Source organism: Gallus gallus, chromosome 12, assembly GCF_016699485.2.
Source record: "Gallus gallus isolate bGalGal1 chromosome 12, bGalGal1.mat.broiler.GRCg7b, whole genome shotgun sequence".
Lineage (NCBI taxonomy): Eukaryota > Metazoa > Chordata > Aves > Galliformes > Phasianidae > Gallus > Gallus gallus.
Window position 1 is genome coordinate 15,384,454 of NC_052543.1, and position 18,193 is coordinate 15,402,646.

General features: G+C 38.7%; 1 protein-coding gene across 1 annotated transcript in view; it reads right to left on the reverse strand.

The window, feature by feature from the left end:
* Positions 1–18,193, reverse strand: part of FAM19A4 (family with sequence similarity 19 member A4, C-C motif chemokine like) — a 71,812-nt gene that overhangs the window by 11,859 nt on the left and 41,760 nt on the right. Inside the window, exon 4 of the mRNA XM_004944679.5 lies at positions 3,237–3,392. Coding sequence (XP_004944736.1) covers positions 3,237–3,392 — 156 coding nt within the window. The remainder of the gene's footprint in view (positions 1–3,236; positions 3,393–18,193) is intronic.

Below are 18,193 nucleotides of genomic sequence, written 5' to 3' on the forward strand. Positions count from 1 at the left end.
TACAATTTTAACACATCTTCCTTGAAATTTATCTGGATATTTATATTTTTTCTATAACTAAAAGTACTTCAGTTTCCTCCTTATCGTATATCACGAGGAAAAAATATGTCACTTGTGTAGGTCTATGTCTGAATGTAATCATACAAACATCCAGTCTGACTTCTCTCACACAGGAGGCTTTCTCAAATTCTGGTAGCTTTGATTATTGGTACACTATGCTCTACTTCTCCAAGCACAGTTTAGCCTTAACATACAGTACTGCTTTAATAAAGTGCTGCTTTAATCTGACCTTGTGTAAAGTTCCTCATCATCTGTCAAGCTATTTCAAGATGTAAATATCCAGCTGGCCTATGACTGCATCCTAAAAACAATCATGACAGGCTTTATAAACCTATTTTACGGCCTGTTTATGCAAAAGGGCACAATGCCCAATACCTATCAACAAGGAGCTGTGTTTGATGAACTAGATTCTACCTCCACCCAAATTAATCAAAAATCTGCCACTGAAATCCTGTGGGAGTTGGGTCTGAAAACCCATATGCTGAAAGAGTAAGGAAATCAAGGGGGAAGAAAAATAACATCTATGAAGTACCAAAACTACAAGTACAGATTTCAGACGTGGAAGGCTTATTTTAATTGTTACAATTTTCTAGGGGAAAAAAAAATATATATATAGCTGAAGGCTACTTGAATGTGAAGTTCCATTCCAGAACTGAACAGCAGTACAGTTTGTCTAGATATTGCTGAAGTCCCACATCTTTACTGCCTTCCATATTCTGAGAGAATCTATTTGCTGCAGTAGTCTTAATTTCTTGTGGATGAGCTACAGTCAGTGATTTGCCAGCCTGGCTGAAATGAATGTTAGAGCCAGCTCTCTGTGCTGCCTGGCTTGTAAATACTAAAACAGAAACCGGACCTTCATTTAAGAAGAGCAAGAAGCAGCAGACTTTTTTAAAATCATCAAAATAATTAATTGTAATTATGTAATCATGTAACCAACCATTTGTTTGGTCAAGAAAGAAAAGCGTTACTTCATTCCAACAGCTTTATTTTAAGGCTGCCACTCAGTGCTGAACATAAAACATGAGCTCATTTACCCTCTTCCAGTAATCTCTTCAATGCTGCTAAGAGCTAAAATACATGAAACCTGAAAAGTTCAGTCAGTGCTGACATTTGGCTGCTTTCACCCTGTTTATTATAGTTTTCCACCATGACTTGTTCAGTTATTTCCTTTTTGAACATGCTCTGAACAGGATTAAGTCCAAATAGAACACGTTTATATGTATATGTCCTACTTGGATTTAGAAAACATTCTCTATAAACATTACTAAGCATTAGATTTTTTGTTTAATCAAGATTTCAATCTGTAAAAGCATCTGTGTGTATGACCAAAAATCACATCATCAGCCACAAGTGGTGGGTGGCACCTAATAGGGACACATTCAGTGAATGTGAAGTGCCATATTTCCTCTTTTTATCTGAGCATGATCTAACATGTACATAATATGAGGAAGGAACAGCAAGCAGCAGCCACAACGTGTGTGCCATGTATGTTCAAAAGCACAGAGATAATTGCTACTCTAACGCAAATAACGATTACTACTGGATAAGGTCTAAAGTTCAAAGAAAATACTTTATAGTACTACTATAACGCAATTGCTCTACAAAATCTTTTCTTTTGGTTAGGAAAATTATAACTCAAGCGTGTCCTTCCCTTTAAATTCAGAGCAAAATGTAGGCAAATCAAATATCCTTCTGTTTGGCAAAAAGGTGTTAGAAAAGAAAACAAAATGTCTGTATCAGCCTAAAATATGCAAATTCAAGAGGGTTTTTTTTGTTTTGGTTTGTTGTTTGTTTTTCCAGAAAAGATTTCTGGTTTCCACAGCATAGTAGCCATCTGAAATCTGTGTACAGAGTGGGGAAAAACACATTTAATCCCGAGGCTGAGTAAAAATAGTTATAGTTTCTGTGCTACAGCAACTGAAAAAACACTGACTGTAGGCTCAGATGCTTGCAGGGGAAAAAAAAAAAAAAAAAAAAGTTAAGCACGTCAAAACATTACCCTAAGAAAGGAGGAGGAATAAAAGACTTCCACTTTAGAAACAAAAACCTCACATTCATAGTATTCTGTCTTACTTAATTTCAACTATACTTGAAGGTAAAAAACAGCCACTAAATTCTTTCAGCGACTATTTGCACTGACAGACTGAATTAAGCTTCTACCACGTATTCATGTCTTTCTATCATGGAATGCAGTGTCACCTTTGCAATCCTTAGGCAAGTTTAAAATACTGACTGACTTTTATTATCTGTCATATTGAAAAGTATTTCTGAGGCTTGTTGTATCACCTGAAAACAGAGGGTATTTCTCCTTTGAAGAGAAAACTACTTAACAAATTGTGCAGTTAAAGCTTATTATGCTCACAAATAACAAGGCATGAAAAGTCTAAACAGCCTTAAATAAATAAATAAATAAATAAATAAATAAATAAAATGTTTTCTTTAATAAGAAGTGGAAAACAAAAAGAAAACAAAGACATACTGCATGTGTTTAGTTTTATTTCCAGAACTAAATAGCTCTGAAAGCTTAGGGGAAAAAAATGTTTTTGAGGCTTTTGTTTTATATTTAACTTGGTTGTATTTAACTATATTTAGCTAGGTTGTAGTTTCGTCAGAAAAGCTTGCTCTGCTCTGGTGTACCAACTCCAACTCATTTGGAGTTACAATGTACACAACTGAGTAGATGTGGGACCATAAGGGACCACTCAGCGCATAAAATGATGAATCATCCATCTGGAAAACAGCTTTCAAGATCAGATGTCCCAGCACTATCTGCATGCTCACTCTCAGGGCTGCATTTATTACCCATTGACTTTCCAGCCAAGTTACTAGGTTTAAAGGTAACTGGAAGGGTTAATATCATGGTTAATATCATTAATTTAAGTATTTTATTTCTGCCGTTTCCAGACCATTCTTAAAGTAGAATTCTTGTGTGAAAAAAAAAAAAAATTAAGAAGTTTTATTGGCACAGACATGAAATGGACGAGTACATATATTAAGAGGATTAATTACACCCGGATTTATGCACAGACTCATTACAATCAATGCACAGAGATGTTTTCGAAATTAACAAAAGGAAGGATTATGCTTTCGAGGCAGTGGGGAGTCAAACAATCAAGGAGAATAAACTTCTCAGACAATCGTTATGAGCTGTGGGTGTGCAGGAGGCTGCTTACCTTCCACGCACGAGGGCTGAGCCCGCGTTGTCCCAGCCACCTGCCCTGGGAAGCAGGAGCACTTGACTGTTTGCGATCGCTCCTCAATCCGGTTCTTATTGCAGCAACGATGCACTGCCACAACCTCGCATGTCCCTTGCTTGACTTGGTGCTGGCCTAATAATTGCAAGGATAAGTGGTGGAGAGCAAAATAAAACATCAGTGTACGAAGAAAAAGCCAATGCTCTTCAAATAGATGGAGAGAGGACTGGCAACCACGTTTCCACAGGACCCTGGGGTCCTTGTACTAGACTGTTTTCCTCCACTGACCTCCTAAACCCATGCTCAGAAACCCCACTTCATAATACTCTCTCTTTGCGTAACTCATTTCCACACCCTCACTTTCCTGAGCTGCCTTCAAGTGCTTCATCTTGCGTTTGACTGTCTTACATAGAGCAGAGCCCCGAATGGCTCTTATCTATGTTTGTAAAGTACTTTGTATATTAACACTACTATGGAAAAGGGTGCTGTTTTTTGTTGGATCGATTTTAACTTTAGTATGTTAGACAGACAGATGATGCCAAAAATCTTCATCACCTAACTATGATTAGGAACTGAAGTACAGATATTGATGTAGATGCATGCAGTATCAGAGCTACTGAGATGTAGCAAAACAAGTGAAAACATTACAATGGCAAGCTTGTAGAACTGCCCTGCTTGCCCACTCAATATCTGTAATTAACTAAACAGAGAGTACCTTGCTCCAATTCAATACGGACAGGTTTACATGGTTACATCCTTACAGAAAAGACGTTACTGAAGTGGGAAACCTTCAACAAAGTCAGCAATGCAATTTAGGCCTCCAAACAGGTTTTCCATGACAGCAAACAAGGAGAGGACAGCATACAAATATATACATAGTTTTTAAGAGACTGGTTCGGCAGTATTACTTTGCTGTTTGTGCTTTGTTCCACAAGTACTTCAAACACAGCTGGAGGGCTGCCTGACTTTTCTTGCCAAATCTGTATTCACAACCACCTCAATGGGCAGAAAACTATGTATACAAAATCCTGGAAAGGAAATTTAGTCTTTATTTGCTCACTCTAAATGTAAAAAGAAATTCTATGTACAGAGGTGTTTGGATGCTTTTCTTTTTTCCTCGGGAAAAAGCCACACTGTACTTCTAAGCAAAATATGCTAGAGCAGGAAAATGCATAATGCATTTTAAGGAAAGTAGGAAAAATGTTGAAGACAGCATAAAAGTAACTTACACAGCTACTCTATTAAGTTTACTGGCAGGCTGTGGATTTCCATGCAAGTACCTAATACCTATATCATAGTAAACATGAAAAACAAAAAAAAGGTGAAAACAGCTCTGAGCTTGTAGGACAGCAGCTTCTCTGTAAGTCAGTAAGAAAAATAAAAGCACGAACAGGCAAATTGAATTGGCTGTGCCACTTCATTCCAGGGTATTATTCTACAAAACGCCTCTGTGTGACAGTGTTTGGAGATAATGAGTAGATGGACAGAGATTCCGACAGAAAAGATTTTGTAAATTGAGGCTGTTAGTCTAAGAGCATTTCTCTATTTATTTATTTATTGGATCAAAGTCGTGAGCCAAAACACTTTGGAGTAAACAGGGAAAGTTTCCATTGGCTTAGAGTAGCGGTCCTGCACTCACGGGAGTCAATGGCAAAATTCCTCCTGACTTGAGGAGAGCAAGGTCACTGGGCCATCCCTCGAGAAGGACACTTTATAAAGGAGTGAGGAAAGAAAAAAAATGGAACTGCTCAACTCACATACTTGGGTTTGCTGTGTATCTCACCTGAAAGACCAAGTGGTCAGGTCTTGTTTTAATTAAAGTCATTATTCACCCGGCATTAGATGCCAAGATAAGAGAAGAAGCCATTTTGTCAGAGAGTACATCATAAGGATGGACTGGAGCCAGCTCCAGGGATCAATATGCAGCTGAAAGAATATCTCTTTTCAAACCCAAATCCTGCTTCCTTGAGGTGAATAGTCCTGAGAAGTCAATACCAAAATAAATCAAACAGGATTTGACCCTGAGCATATAGGAAAAAAAAAAAAGAAAAAAAAGAAAGAAGAAAAAAAGCTAAGGGCTTGCTTTCAATTATCTTATTTGAATTTTGAAGCACTGGCGTTGCTCCTAAAGTGCCAGGAGTCAACAGGAGCTCAGACATTTGTACAAGGCAAAATTACGTTACATCCCAGATGTGTCCTGTGGCTCAAAGCTGTTTTGCTATACGCTCATTCATGCACAAGCAAGTAAGAGAAGGTGTTCCCTCTTTGCTGGCAGGGGTAGGATTTTCAGGTTTGAGAGTGCTGCTGCCATGCAAAGGAAGACAGGACTCCTATCCTTTCTCCCTAGCATGCAGATCCTATGGAGTAAAACAGTGAAAGGTACTAAAAAGCCAAAGACATCTGCATGCATCATTTGCATTAATTGGATTGCCCTTGTAATAGTCTTTTCCCTCCTACATACTCACATCTGTATTTCCTCCTGCTTGTTCACGCACATCTTAACAACCCTTCATTCTGTTGAACACCCGTATGCATTTCCTCTTAATGTTCAGGCGCATTTGTGAACAGGTGCTGAACAATTGCTAAGCATTAACAAGCTAGCTCTGTGCACCATTTTTCTCAACATTCAGCAATCTAGAGGACAAGCACTCAGTGTGCAGAGTGGCTTTCAGAGTTCACAAAACTCAACGAGTACCTAAAAAAACTAACCATCAACTCAAACAAGCTATTCGCTGCCTAAATCTCTTGAAACCTATCTTATCTACATTCAGGTGCCCAAAGACAGAGAAAAGAAAGAATACAAGAATACTCTTCTGCACATTTTAACCTTCATTTTGCACTAGATAAACCTTCAGCTCAGGTTTAGAGTACATTCAAGTTATGGCTGAGAGTAGAAGAATCAAAATACTCAAGAACATTCTTAAAATATTTTATAATGAATGGATTCTCAAGAAGACAACATACTAGAAGAGTGGAGACTGAAGCATTTTTTAAAGTGTGAAGATCACAGTAAACGAATTCTATGCCAGACACATCAGGAAAGCCGTTCTCTGCAGTGAGAGATAGGTAGAAAACCAGAGTTGGGAGAGCAAAGCCCCTTTGGGCTCACTTATAAAAAGCCTATGAATTCACAGCTCTTCACCCGCAAACCCATTCAGATCTGCAACCCAAGGGCTGTCAATATTTGCAGTTGAAATTCAGTTACATCTTCACATTTAAATAAGAGAACTCTCCAAGGAGAGATGCATTTTATCAGCAGCAGTACTAGGGAGAGGTTCTTGTTGTTGAACACCTTCTGCATACTGAAAGAGGAGATGTCTGCCAGTCAAGCACTGTGGAGGACAGAGGACAAATCCTGAGAACTGTAGGACACTGGGCTGCCTCTGATCTCAAATTTGGCACAGGTGATGTTCTCCATATCCCTCGTCTCTTAGCTTCCTCAGAATTACTAATGCTAACTAACGACACCCTCTATCTCTCTCCATATAGGACTAAGACAAAATGGGAGAGGGCTTGTTAATGGAAGTTACCCCTGTTTAATACAATTTTTCAGTTAACAAATTTGACAAGACCTTGCTTTCACTTTCTTCTATTTAAATGAAGGGACAGATATGCAATTAATTCTTCTAAAACACTGAAATCCTCAAATGAAAAAAAGAAAAACACAATTGTTGTCAATATCAAATATCACAGTGATGTACTGCAAAACTGCAAGGAAAAAGAAAGAAAGAGAAAGGCTTTCAGAACGTTGCTAGCCAATCCTGTCCACGTCCATTTCATCTCTGACTAATTTTAATCACTCCCAAAGAGCACTCTTTCAATGCAACATGCACACAGGCTGCATGCCTTTATCAGAAAGGCTTAATCCTGGATAACCTCCTCTTGTTCTAATTTCTTAGCTCAGAAACATATGGAAAGAACACATAGAGAGAGTTCTTAATTTCTGTTTCATAAGTTGTTCCTTTTGATGAGGACAGCAACTAACACTGTGAAGAACAATGTATCTAGGACAATACAACCCTATCTCAGCACATTCTTCGCTGAGCCTCGAAACCAGCAAGCTTGGTCTGTACACAAAAACCTTGCATCATTTATTTAAAAGGTAAGGAGATGTCTGTCAATAAAGAGATGAATGGCCATGTAAGCTAATTTTGCACCAACAGTATTAGAAACAAGTAAGTTTAAAAGTCAGCAATGCAGTATGGAAGAGAAAAGCACTCTAAGAAGCTCGGTACCAGTTCAGGTTTTCAGTCTTCATTTCATGTTAGTTTTTGCTTATGTAAGTGCTCACCAAGAGGTGAATATTCCTCCAGAAAAAGAAACAAATAAAGGAAATAGTATTTGTTGTTTTTCCACATTTTGTTACCCAACATACATATGAGAGCCTCACCAGATCATTGTTGCACTGTTTGGGTGTGTGCGTCTTTGTGAGAAGAGGGAAAGGGAAATGGAGAGGGGGCATTTCTAAAGACAACAGGTGCTTCTATGAGAAAAAGCTGAAAGTCACTTGGAATGTACAACTAAGACAGCCTCTTCTGAGATGAAATGAAAGCGGAGGGCTTCTCTGCTAACATCCCAACAACCACTGGATATTTTCACAATCATTTCACATCAAGGTCCTGACCTAGATGCTCTCTTTCAAGGATGCACAATACTTATATGAACACTTTCTCATAAATGGTCTCTGCATACACAGCTTTACAAGCAAAAGTAGACCAAACTGTATCTTTTCACTTGTTGGCAATAAAGACTGTTCAGAGGCAGTCCAGATCTGCCACAAAAGGACATTTCAACTGCTTGCCAGATAAATAGACAAGAACTGTCTTCCCATAATCACTTGCCCATGATAACAGGAAAAATAAGATGTAGTACAGAACCAAGAAGAGAGAAAAGGTATTCAGCTTGCTATCTATCCATTACTTTCATGTTCCTCAAATACATAGCAGTATTATGATTACTGAAGCTAACATCTGTAATAAAGCAAGTAAGAAGAGATGCAGTGATCTCCCACATTAAGAAATTGACACACATGCTCACACAGTATTCATGTTTCCAACCAAAGAGTTCCCATAAAGTTGCATCCTGTGTTCCAATCAAAACATTCCTGCATCTGCTGTTGCAGCAGCCAGCAACGTGGCATGTCCACTGAATACCTTCAACTTGTCTGGGGCAAGATGTGACAATGACTCTCAAACATGCAACCAGTTTGAGAGGAACCGTAGGAGGAGCAGATCTAGGTATGTATTCCAAAAGAAGATGAGTGACTTCAAGCCCTGATAATGAAACTACAACAGTTAATGAAATCAAAAGCATAACCTTTCATATGTGTAGGTAAAGGAACATGCTGACACAGCTGGAGTGAATCATGTAACACAGTGAATTTTTTGGCAAGCATCAGAGGTCACATCCATATGGAGATTAAGGTCCTCTGGAATAACTAGTGGAAGTGACCTTAGATCAGACACAAACACTGAGTCTTCTCCATGGAACAAAGCATTAAATCTGAGCAGTCAATAAATCAAAATAGCTGAGACCAAAGTAAGTGCTGCCAGTGAAGGAAGGAGGGGAAAGTTGCAGTAAATGAAAAGAAAGGTGGATGAAGAGTGACTTGGAAGCAAAAACAAATTAAAACATGAAGCTCCCTACCTGCTGGGGTGCTATGCTGAAGCTAATCAATAAGGACTGATTTTCAGCCAACCAGTAATATTCATCCCAGTTCAAGCACACATACCGCTTGTAGAAACTCAACCTAAGAGCATAAACTTCATAAAGCACCTTGGTGTAGAGTGGTGCTTATACTTCCTGCAGGAAACTTTTCAATGTGTTCCCATTTTAGGTGAGGCATGAAAAAATATGTAAGGGAAAGACTTGGTTTCCCATCACATCTTGTAGCAAATGAGCAATGCTGTGTGCTGTAACATAAGCATATTTCCTGCCTGTCCCATTAACATGCACACGTGCTATTGTATGTGGACAACCCTTTTTCTTGTTTGCTTCTTCCTTCACAAATTTATCATGGGAGAATGGGAAAAAGAATGAAAGTATTTTTAATATTATCATAAACAAGAAAAAAAATGAAAGAAAGAAAAACTTTGTCTCACGTATGCAACAAAACAAATTTGGGGGATTAGGCCTTGTGCCCTTCTGAGCATTCCTCCACCACCTGAAATATCAAATGACTGCATTTGGGCTTAGCTGCATAAAACAAATGTTTGTAATCTACTTAATACCGGAGGTATTTCTGACTCAGTTCAAGGTCATTCATCAGACAAGAATGATATTTGCTTAGAGAACACAACAGAGTAATTCTCAGCTAAGACACGAGCCTCTGCAGATTAAGAAAATAGCAGTTGCCAGAAAACAGAGCAGATGTTGGAGAGAAAAGCATTTTTTTCATTTCAAGCAAAAATTAAATTTTTATAGTCATGCCCAAGTATAACAAGTAAAATGGAGGAGAGGAGGGAAAGGAACCCATACTCTCTTGCATTTCAGAACATAAAACAGCTCAAATACACAATGTAAAAAGAGCTCCACCTTTCTACTTTTTTAAACGCAAAGCTGAGTCTCCCTTCTTTAATTACCTTTTCTGTGACTGCAAAGGAATAGGGCTGTGCCTGAATTCGACAGACAAAGGTAAACAAACAAATAATTATTTATTAGTTGACCCTCATTTGATAATCTGCTCAAGAAAGATCCAAGAATAACTGTCCATTAAACACTGTGGCTTATGAAAGTTTTTCTGGTGCCATTTCCTGTTCAGCAGCCTTAATTTAAAAGACTGAATTTGGCAGTGAAACTCTTCCATTAATTGCTCTGTGTTTATTATAATCACGTAGCAATATCTGCTGCTACTAGAAGAATTGCCTCTCAAAAACAAGGGCCAGTGGATAACACAGAGAATTTGAGTGATACATTTCATTGCTGAAGTGGAATGAAATTTTCATGTGATAGGCAAACCAGTAAATGGAATTTCGAGGCACACTGAAAGCAATCAGATCGGTTGATGCACTGGGCACCGGGCCATCAGCTCCTCAGCAGGTCTTTAATCCCTGGAAAAGCCTCTATGCCTTGATCACCACTGATTAATTATTTTCAGAGTTTGCTTCATTTTATATCAGGTTTTATATAGCTGTAATGGTTATCTTGGGTTTATTCTGATGGAGTGGACAAGAAAAGCATTGCAGCAGTCCAACTATAAGATCCAGCTGCCAGTTAAGCAATAACAAGTCATAAAACTAAATTGCACAAATGCATTTTTAATTCTGAGTGACATGAGGACTTATAAATGGCTTCAGCAAGTGCAGACTATCCAACCTGGCTGAACAGCTAATTAAACTTAAGCTGTTTTAACTATTATATCTATAAGGGCAACAAATAAGTGAGCTTTCCAGAATGCTGACAGATTTTTGCAGCCAATACTATAGAATGTTTTTTTTTTTTTTCTTATATGGAAAAAAAATAACACTGCAGAGTGCCCACCATTTAATGCCAGTAAAAACAAAACAAAACAAACACATAAAATATAGTCACAATCAAATAAAGAATCAGAAACCGATCACAATCTCCCTTCACACTGTAACTCATGATCCTGAATTATTTAGTAATATTATCCCGAATTAACAGTAAAATGATAATTTAAAAGAAGGGAAGGATTCAGATGTTGTAAAGGTCCATCAGTTTCTTATGTCATGTTGGTGACTCTTTTTCCAAGTTTTACCATGATGACATTTTTCAAGGCTCTGCAGATCTCTTGAGTCTTTCAGTTTACACATTTCTTACATTTGGATTGGTTGCTTGAAGGAGGTAGGACGGAATGTGAGAGGGTCTCATATTCCATGGCCAAAATAAGAAATCAATATCTATCAGAAATCAATGGAAGTGAGATGCTTAAATAGCAGGAGGACACCTAGATATCTTTCTAGATCTTGGCCAGAAAGCAAACAGGTCATCTGGAAAAAGGAATGGGTTTCACTCAATATAGAGAAGAGAAGATTCCCACTGTTAGCAGGAATATTTGTCGCAACAAGGCAGGTTGCCGAAACAACATAGTGATATTGACTTTTCAAAGTATCCCATGTAGCTTGTCAGATTTGACAAACTTTTATTCTAACTGAAAAACAACAGACTGCCTCACCTGGTGAATTTTCCCTCGACCCTAATGAGACTATCAGCAAATGCAGAGATGAATTAGAATAGTCATTAAGGAGGCAGAGCATAAAAAATGAGCCATGGGAAAGGTCAGAGCAATGAGGGTGAATGAAGAAGAGCACGTGCCCTGTCACAACCACTGCAGATGTGAAGGAAATAACCAGGGGAGAGAAGCAGATGTTCCTGTTAAAGCTGTGCAAATTTGACGGCTGCTTTCAAGGATAATGGAGCAGGCATAGGTGGCAGGAGAGGGCACGCCATTAACTCACACAATGCTAGATAGTGTCCCCCAAGAGCCATTGACTTTAACAGAAATGTTGCACCATCTCCCCAGCCTGAGTCGGATTAAAGGTGACCTGGTACGGTTGTCATTAGTTCCACTATTCTTCCACAAAGGTGGTCCTCTGACCATTTTAATTAGGTTTTTCCTCTTGTAGTGCACACGTTACAAAGGGGAAACTTCTCAAATGTTTATCCTGATCACAATCTCAAGAAAAAAAAAAGTAAAATCAACAGTTAGATGGCTTATTTCTCTTACCTTTTAAATCTACATTGATTTTAACTCATTAGAAAAAAAAGTTACTGTTTATGTGAATGACTTCTCTTAATCTTGAAACACACATTGCCTTGCTTGCAAAATAAATTAGTAGAATTGTAGCTATCTCCACAAGTTCATGAACATAGACAACACACCTTCTGGTACTTCTTTTAATTCAGCATCCCACCAGAGGCAGAGTGGGAAGGACCAACAGGCATTGCTTGTGTTAGCTGTTCTACAGAGCAGTGGCAGCTCCATGAAGGCAGGTATTTCTGCAAGACCAAGGTTCTGGGAACCCACGCAATGGTCAGTTTAATCACTCGTGAATCACAACAGCAGGAGTCAGTGACAGCTGCCTTAGCACCACTGTCAATAATGAGCTGTGAAGCTCTCCGCAGCCAACACAACTCACTTGCACAATGGCTGGATAGGTCATGGAAAAAGACCTCTCCTCCTCTAGCACCTGTTCATCTGTTATTTTCAGAGTTCCATAGGACAGTGAGTGTGGTTGCAGCATCCTGCTCGCACTTTTTCCACTAGCCTTTAAACATGAACAACTCTACTTACCTCTTCCTGCCAGTGTGCCTCCAGCACCCATAGCAGATGACTCGTGTCTGACAGCATCATTGCTGCCCAGCAGGTAGTTCTCAGAAGCAGTGAAACTGGCCAAAATCCATTACTTTTATCCAATTGGCTCGAACAAGAAAACAGCAGAAATTCTGTCCCCCATCCAGATAAGAAGGAACGAGACAGCCAGAAAGAAAACCACAGCCACAGCAATTTTTCTCAGGTAGACACATACTTAGCAACAACGCCACAATCTTCAACTAATTTCACACTAACCAGCTATCGAAAGCATTACCAATCACTACCCAGCAGATCTGGATTAAAAACAATGACTCTGCGGTGAAAGGCTGTGTACCTCATTACTAATCCATTGAGGCTTCCTGTTCTCTTGTGATTGCATCTTGTAATTATTTACAAGTGCTTCTTTGGAGCACAAGAATTCACAAGTCTTTCTTTGCAGTGACTATACACCTTAGGAGCATGTAAAACTGGCCATTGGAGATCAAGCAATATAATTAACTTATTTGTTTCTGCACTACCACTTCTGAGAAGAGAACCCTCAATTGTCAGCAAACTGACAGGCCTGGCTAGACAAGTTTAAATTCTACCTTGACAAGCAGAACATTTAAGGAAAATAATTCAGACACATAGACTGCCAAGATGTAACTTCTGTAATGAAACAGTCTGTTTTTTTTTCTTTTTATTATAAGAATACTTCCATTTCTGCGTTAATAAAAAAACTTAGTTTTGCCTGAAAAAAGACTACAAAATCTTATTCTTAGGCAGAAAGTATGGCAACATTCAGCATAAAAATGCTGAGAAATAAATGGATTTTCAAGTCTTCTTGTCACTTTATATATGATCTATTGTCTGCAAGTTTCTTGTTTGAATACTTCTAACAGTCATTCAGTTTATACTCATGCATTACCTAAGAAATAAGAAGAAATTTAAACTGAGTTCTCCAACTTGCTTCTGAGAATGTAAATGTGGCAGCACGGAAGTCAAGGAAAAAATGTCCTTTCTGGACAAAGGTTGAGAGGAGAAAGATTCAAGAGGTTCTAGAATGACTACAAAATAATCATGGGTTTAAAACAATAAAATACAGTGAAAGATACATTTTGCTGGCTGTGATAAGGAAGGATGCATCCAGGATGAGTATTTTTCTTCCTTGTGAAATTGGTGGCAGATCATCAGATGGCCGGAGGTTATCGTAAATATGTACACTTTGGAAGTGGCCCTTAGCTGCAGAGGTATCTGTCTTCCACAGTGTAACCTGAAAATAGTTTACTTCCAAACAGGAAAGCAGATTTTCCAGTATCAGTGGTGTTCCAAGCAACCTGTGCTCAGAGAATCTAAAAAAATAACAGTGCGTCTTGAATCACAACAACTGAAACTTACATAACAAGCTTGATCAATGAGCTGACAGTCAACACAGAATTTAATCTGATAGTATATAAAGTGTGCCTAACTTCAAATCACACAGTGTTGGCTTACAAGGTTTATCACCACAGAGATCTAGACCTTCAGATATGGCCTTTAAAACACCTGACATTTTACTTAAAACACCCTACTTTTAATGAAGGAAACTCGTTAAAAAAAGAAAAAAAACTTCAGGTAAGCATCAGAATATACATACATATATTTCTAGAGCTCACAGTCCATAGACATGGGGTGGCTAAATGACATTTCAGCTTCGCTTTTTCCCCAGGATCTGTTTTTGCATTCTAACGCCTTCTAAGGACAAGATCTGAACAACAGAAACCTCACAAAGACGCAAGCAAAGGCAATTCCTCCAAGTATTACGAGCACAATTCTAAGGAAGATAGCATCCACACAGATGGACTCAGAGTCACGTGTTCTACACTGGCTTGGGATGGGATGCTCAAAGCACAGTGTGAAAGTTCTCACAGTGACTTCTCTGTTGCCTCTACGTAGAGCCCAGCTGGGCCACTGCAGTGTTTTGGTGATCCCAGTTAGAAGATGACTCCTGGCAAAAAAGCTTGGAAGAGATTCTGTGTATGGCTTCCAAACTGATCACAACAGCTAGGCACCTGAGGGACTGTAATGTAGTGTAAACTTAGTTCCCTTTCTGAGATTTAAGTACAAGAACCTCGAGGATCAACAGTAAAAATCTCAGACCCACAACTCCTTCCCGTTAGCTACAAAGTTTAACTCCTCCTCCTCCCCTCGAAATCTATTCAGAGAGTGAGCTGGGGGGTACTTCTGTTTCCAAGGTGCCCTGGCTTCACATTTGTTCTTTAACATGAAGCATTCAGAGCACTGAATGGTCGCTTACAGGTAACTTTTACAATAAAAAGAACAACAGGGTGTGTCAAAGGAAGAGCTCGGGTACCTCCCTACGGAGAACCATTCCATTTTTTCAGTTTATACTAATTAAATTTTGCTAACTATTGGACATGAAATAGAACACGTTATTTGGCAACAAAGCTGACAGTTACTTTCAACGGACTAGAAAATACAGCATCGTTTATCTCCTGCAGGAATGTGCTTTGTAGACCACAATTAAAAGGTACGGTCTCTTGAAAATCGTAACTCAATTTTCCTTTCTTTTCTAATTTAAGAATAGACACATTTTATCCAAAACTTTGGTAATGCGTATATATGAAAAACACTGAAGTTGGGTAAGAGAGATTTCTATTTATTTCAATGTTCCTATCAGCTTAAATGTGAGGGATTTTCTTTTTTTAATGAACTTTTTTCTTTTTTTTTTTTTTTAACATGTCCATCAAATTACAATACAAATCCCAGCAGAGGAGAGGAAAATTCTTAATCAAGATCATCTAAAGATGAAAATACTATGGTGAAAAAAGATGTATTTGTGCACAGGGCACACAGGCCATTTATGCAGGCTTATTGATAGAAGTCGAAAACATCTTTGCAAGATTTTCTAAATGTCTTGCCCAGATACCCTCACACTATGAAGCTGATGCTCTTACTGAAACAGAACAGGACTCCTACTCATAGCTGCAGCCTGACACCATGGAACACAGGAAGGGCTGAGTTAAAAATACTGAAGAAAAGTCTGTAGCGTGGACCGACCAGTTTCCAGTTACAGGCAGACAGAAAGCGTACTCTAGATTCCCTCAGCAAGCAATCACTCCATGGGTGTAAAAGCAAATACAACATGGTTTACATCTTACCTTCACCGGTACTGAACCAAGACAGGCAATTAAGCAAAAATGACAATGGACTCTGTGAGACCATTTGTTTTTTGTTTACTATACAGTACGATCTAATAGAGACTCTGCAGAAATGAAATCCCTTCCTGGAGGTCTTGGCTTTGCTCATAACTCATTACCCTAGAGACAAGAGATATCACTGATGTTATTTTAATCCGCTAAGCTGCCTTTGCTCAGCTATATAGTAAGTCTTACAAAACTGTTGAGTAAAAAGAAAAAATCTCTCCCCTGGCAAGATGACCTTGAACTCGAAAGTTTGATTCTACAGCAAGTCAGTCTACTGCAAAATGATTAGTCATAATAGTACAGCAAAATAATGCCTTATAGTTTCAAATTTTAAGTTTTGATGAACAGTGTCAGTGCACAGGCAGCGATCCTTGTCACCAATAATTACTGTTTCACAGCAGCTACCCAAAAATTCTCACCAATTAACTAATCTCACTCTGAGAATTCTGGAAACAAAAGAGAAATACCAATGTCTTCAAACTACAGTTGGTAGTTGACACGTATCTTTGTTCTATGTGAAGGAGCTGCTGTCAAAAGGATTGCTTAAAAATGTATTTGAAGTGGTTCTACAGAATACTTCAAGGGTGTACTGCAGAAACTTCTGCAAGCATTAATTCTTGGGGTACTGTTAAGATCTGTACAAATGAAAAATACTCCTCCATGGCCAAAAGTGACAATTTGAGGTAAGTGCTATTCCTAGATGGCCAACATTTTAAGGGCTAAAAGAATGTTGAGAATTGCGATTGCATCTAAAAATAAAAATAAAATAAAGCAATTCTTGACTTTTTCAGCAATACACACTAAATATTTAATAAGGGATCCTGGAGCTCAGAAAGGTTTAAGACAGTGTGTTAGAATATTGAACTAATAAGCTCCTCCAGTAAGTCTCTAAATACGTATAGTTAAACACTACCTAGTTTATTTTAATTATTTAACACAGAGACTGAAGGAGGTTAATGTGACCCAGTGGACTTGTTTATGTTGAAAACTATTGCCTCTCCTTACTCAAAAATCTGCATGCTGAGCTGCATCATAGCACAGAGCTACAAGGGAGCAATACAGGATAGAGGTTTACAGCTGCTTGCTAACGTCCAAATGATAGCATTTATACCAGGGCAGTGACTGCACGAAGGCACAGGTAATAGGTAAGTCAGGCCCATTGACTTCGTTGACATCGCTGGAAAAACTAACATGTGTACATTAGGTGCTCACTTCAGAATAGCCTGGATGATGGAGGATTTTCTTGCTAAAATTTAGTTTTATATATCTACATATCCCCACTTAACATGCAGCATACAAATCATAACGGCTAACTAGCTGACTCTCTTCACACCATGGGTGGTGTATCACTTTGATCTGCAACATTCTCTTCCAGTTCAGATAGTGGAGAAAGCAGCCTTCAGTAAGTCACTGAACACAGCGAGGAAAACAAAAAGAAAAAAATACTTGCATTCAAAAAGCCCAAAGGATAAACATTTAACAAACAGAAAACAGAAGGAAAAAGAGGCCTCACTAGAGAGAAAACAAAAATGGCCAGTTCTAAGCGCTACAAGCTGAGGCCCAGTGTATTCACTGTAAAAAGTGAAAAGATTAATAGCGAGCCTTGAATAAGTGATAAAGGATTTGAGTTTCATTTTTAACTGGGTAACAAGTTTAATAAAAGAAATCTTGTTCAAGAACATTCATTTCCATTTGTCCTCAGGAATGCAAACACAAGATGTTGCTTATGTCCCTTCTCATACATGAAATGCAAAACCGCAAGCATCAACCTCAGCATGATGTGTCAAGGAAAGATGTGGCTGTTTTAGAGTTCAGAGTCATCGTTTTTTATTCTTCAAACCAATATTTGTGCAGCCAACATTAACAATAAAGGAAAAAGCCACGGAAAGCAGAAGTCATGGGATTCATAGAAAATCAGCTGGTAAAAGGAACAGTTTGGAGCTACCTGCACTGACGGCGTTTAGATGCATTCATAAGGAATTAAATAATGGACATTTTGCACAGAGTTTCACAGAAGCACCCTGCCGTGCTAGTGCAATCCTATTAGCAAATCAATGCTGAATTGCAGCTTTGTGTCACTCTAACCTCGGAGATCAAGTAACTTAAACTGCCCAAACGCCGGGTAAGCACTGTTATTGCAGCGCTGGGGTCTGCACCCTTTGCCTTCAGGCTCTCCCACCACCACTGCCACTATCACCTTCCCTATGGATCTAAACAACGAGGGCAGCGACTCTGTTTTGTTTCCAACACAACTCTCACTCCTTGAGCGAAAGGTGCAGCGATTTCAAACCCTTTCTCAGATTAAGGTGCCTAAATCCCAAAGCTGTTGAATTTCAAGCATTTAAATAAGCTGTTTTTGGTGTCTTGGACAAAAATTACCACTCTGCCTGAAAACAAGATTTTCCAACAACACCGAGGTAAACTGATCCCAAAGCCTCCAGACAAAATCAACACTACCTTTAATCACCTCAAATCTT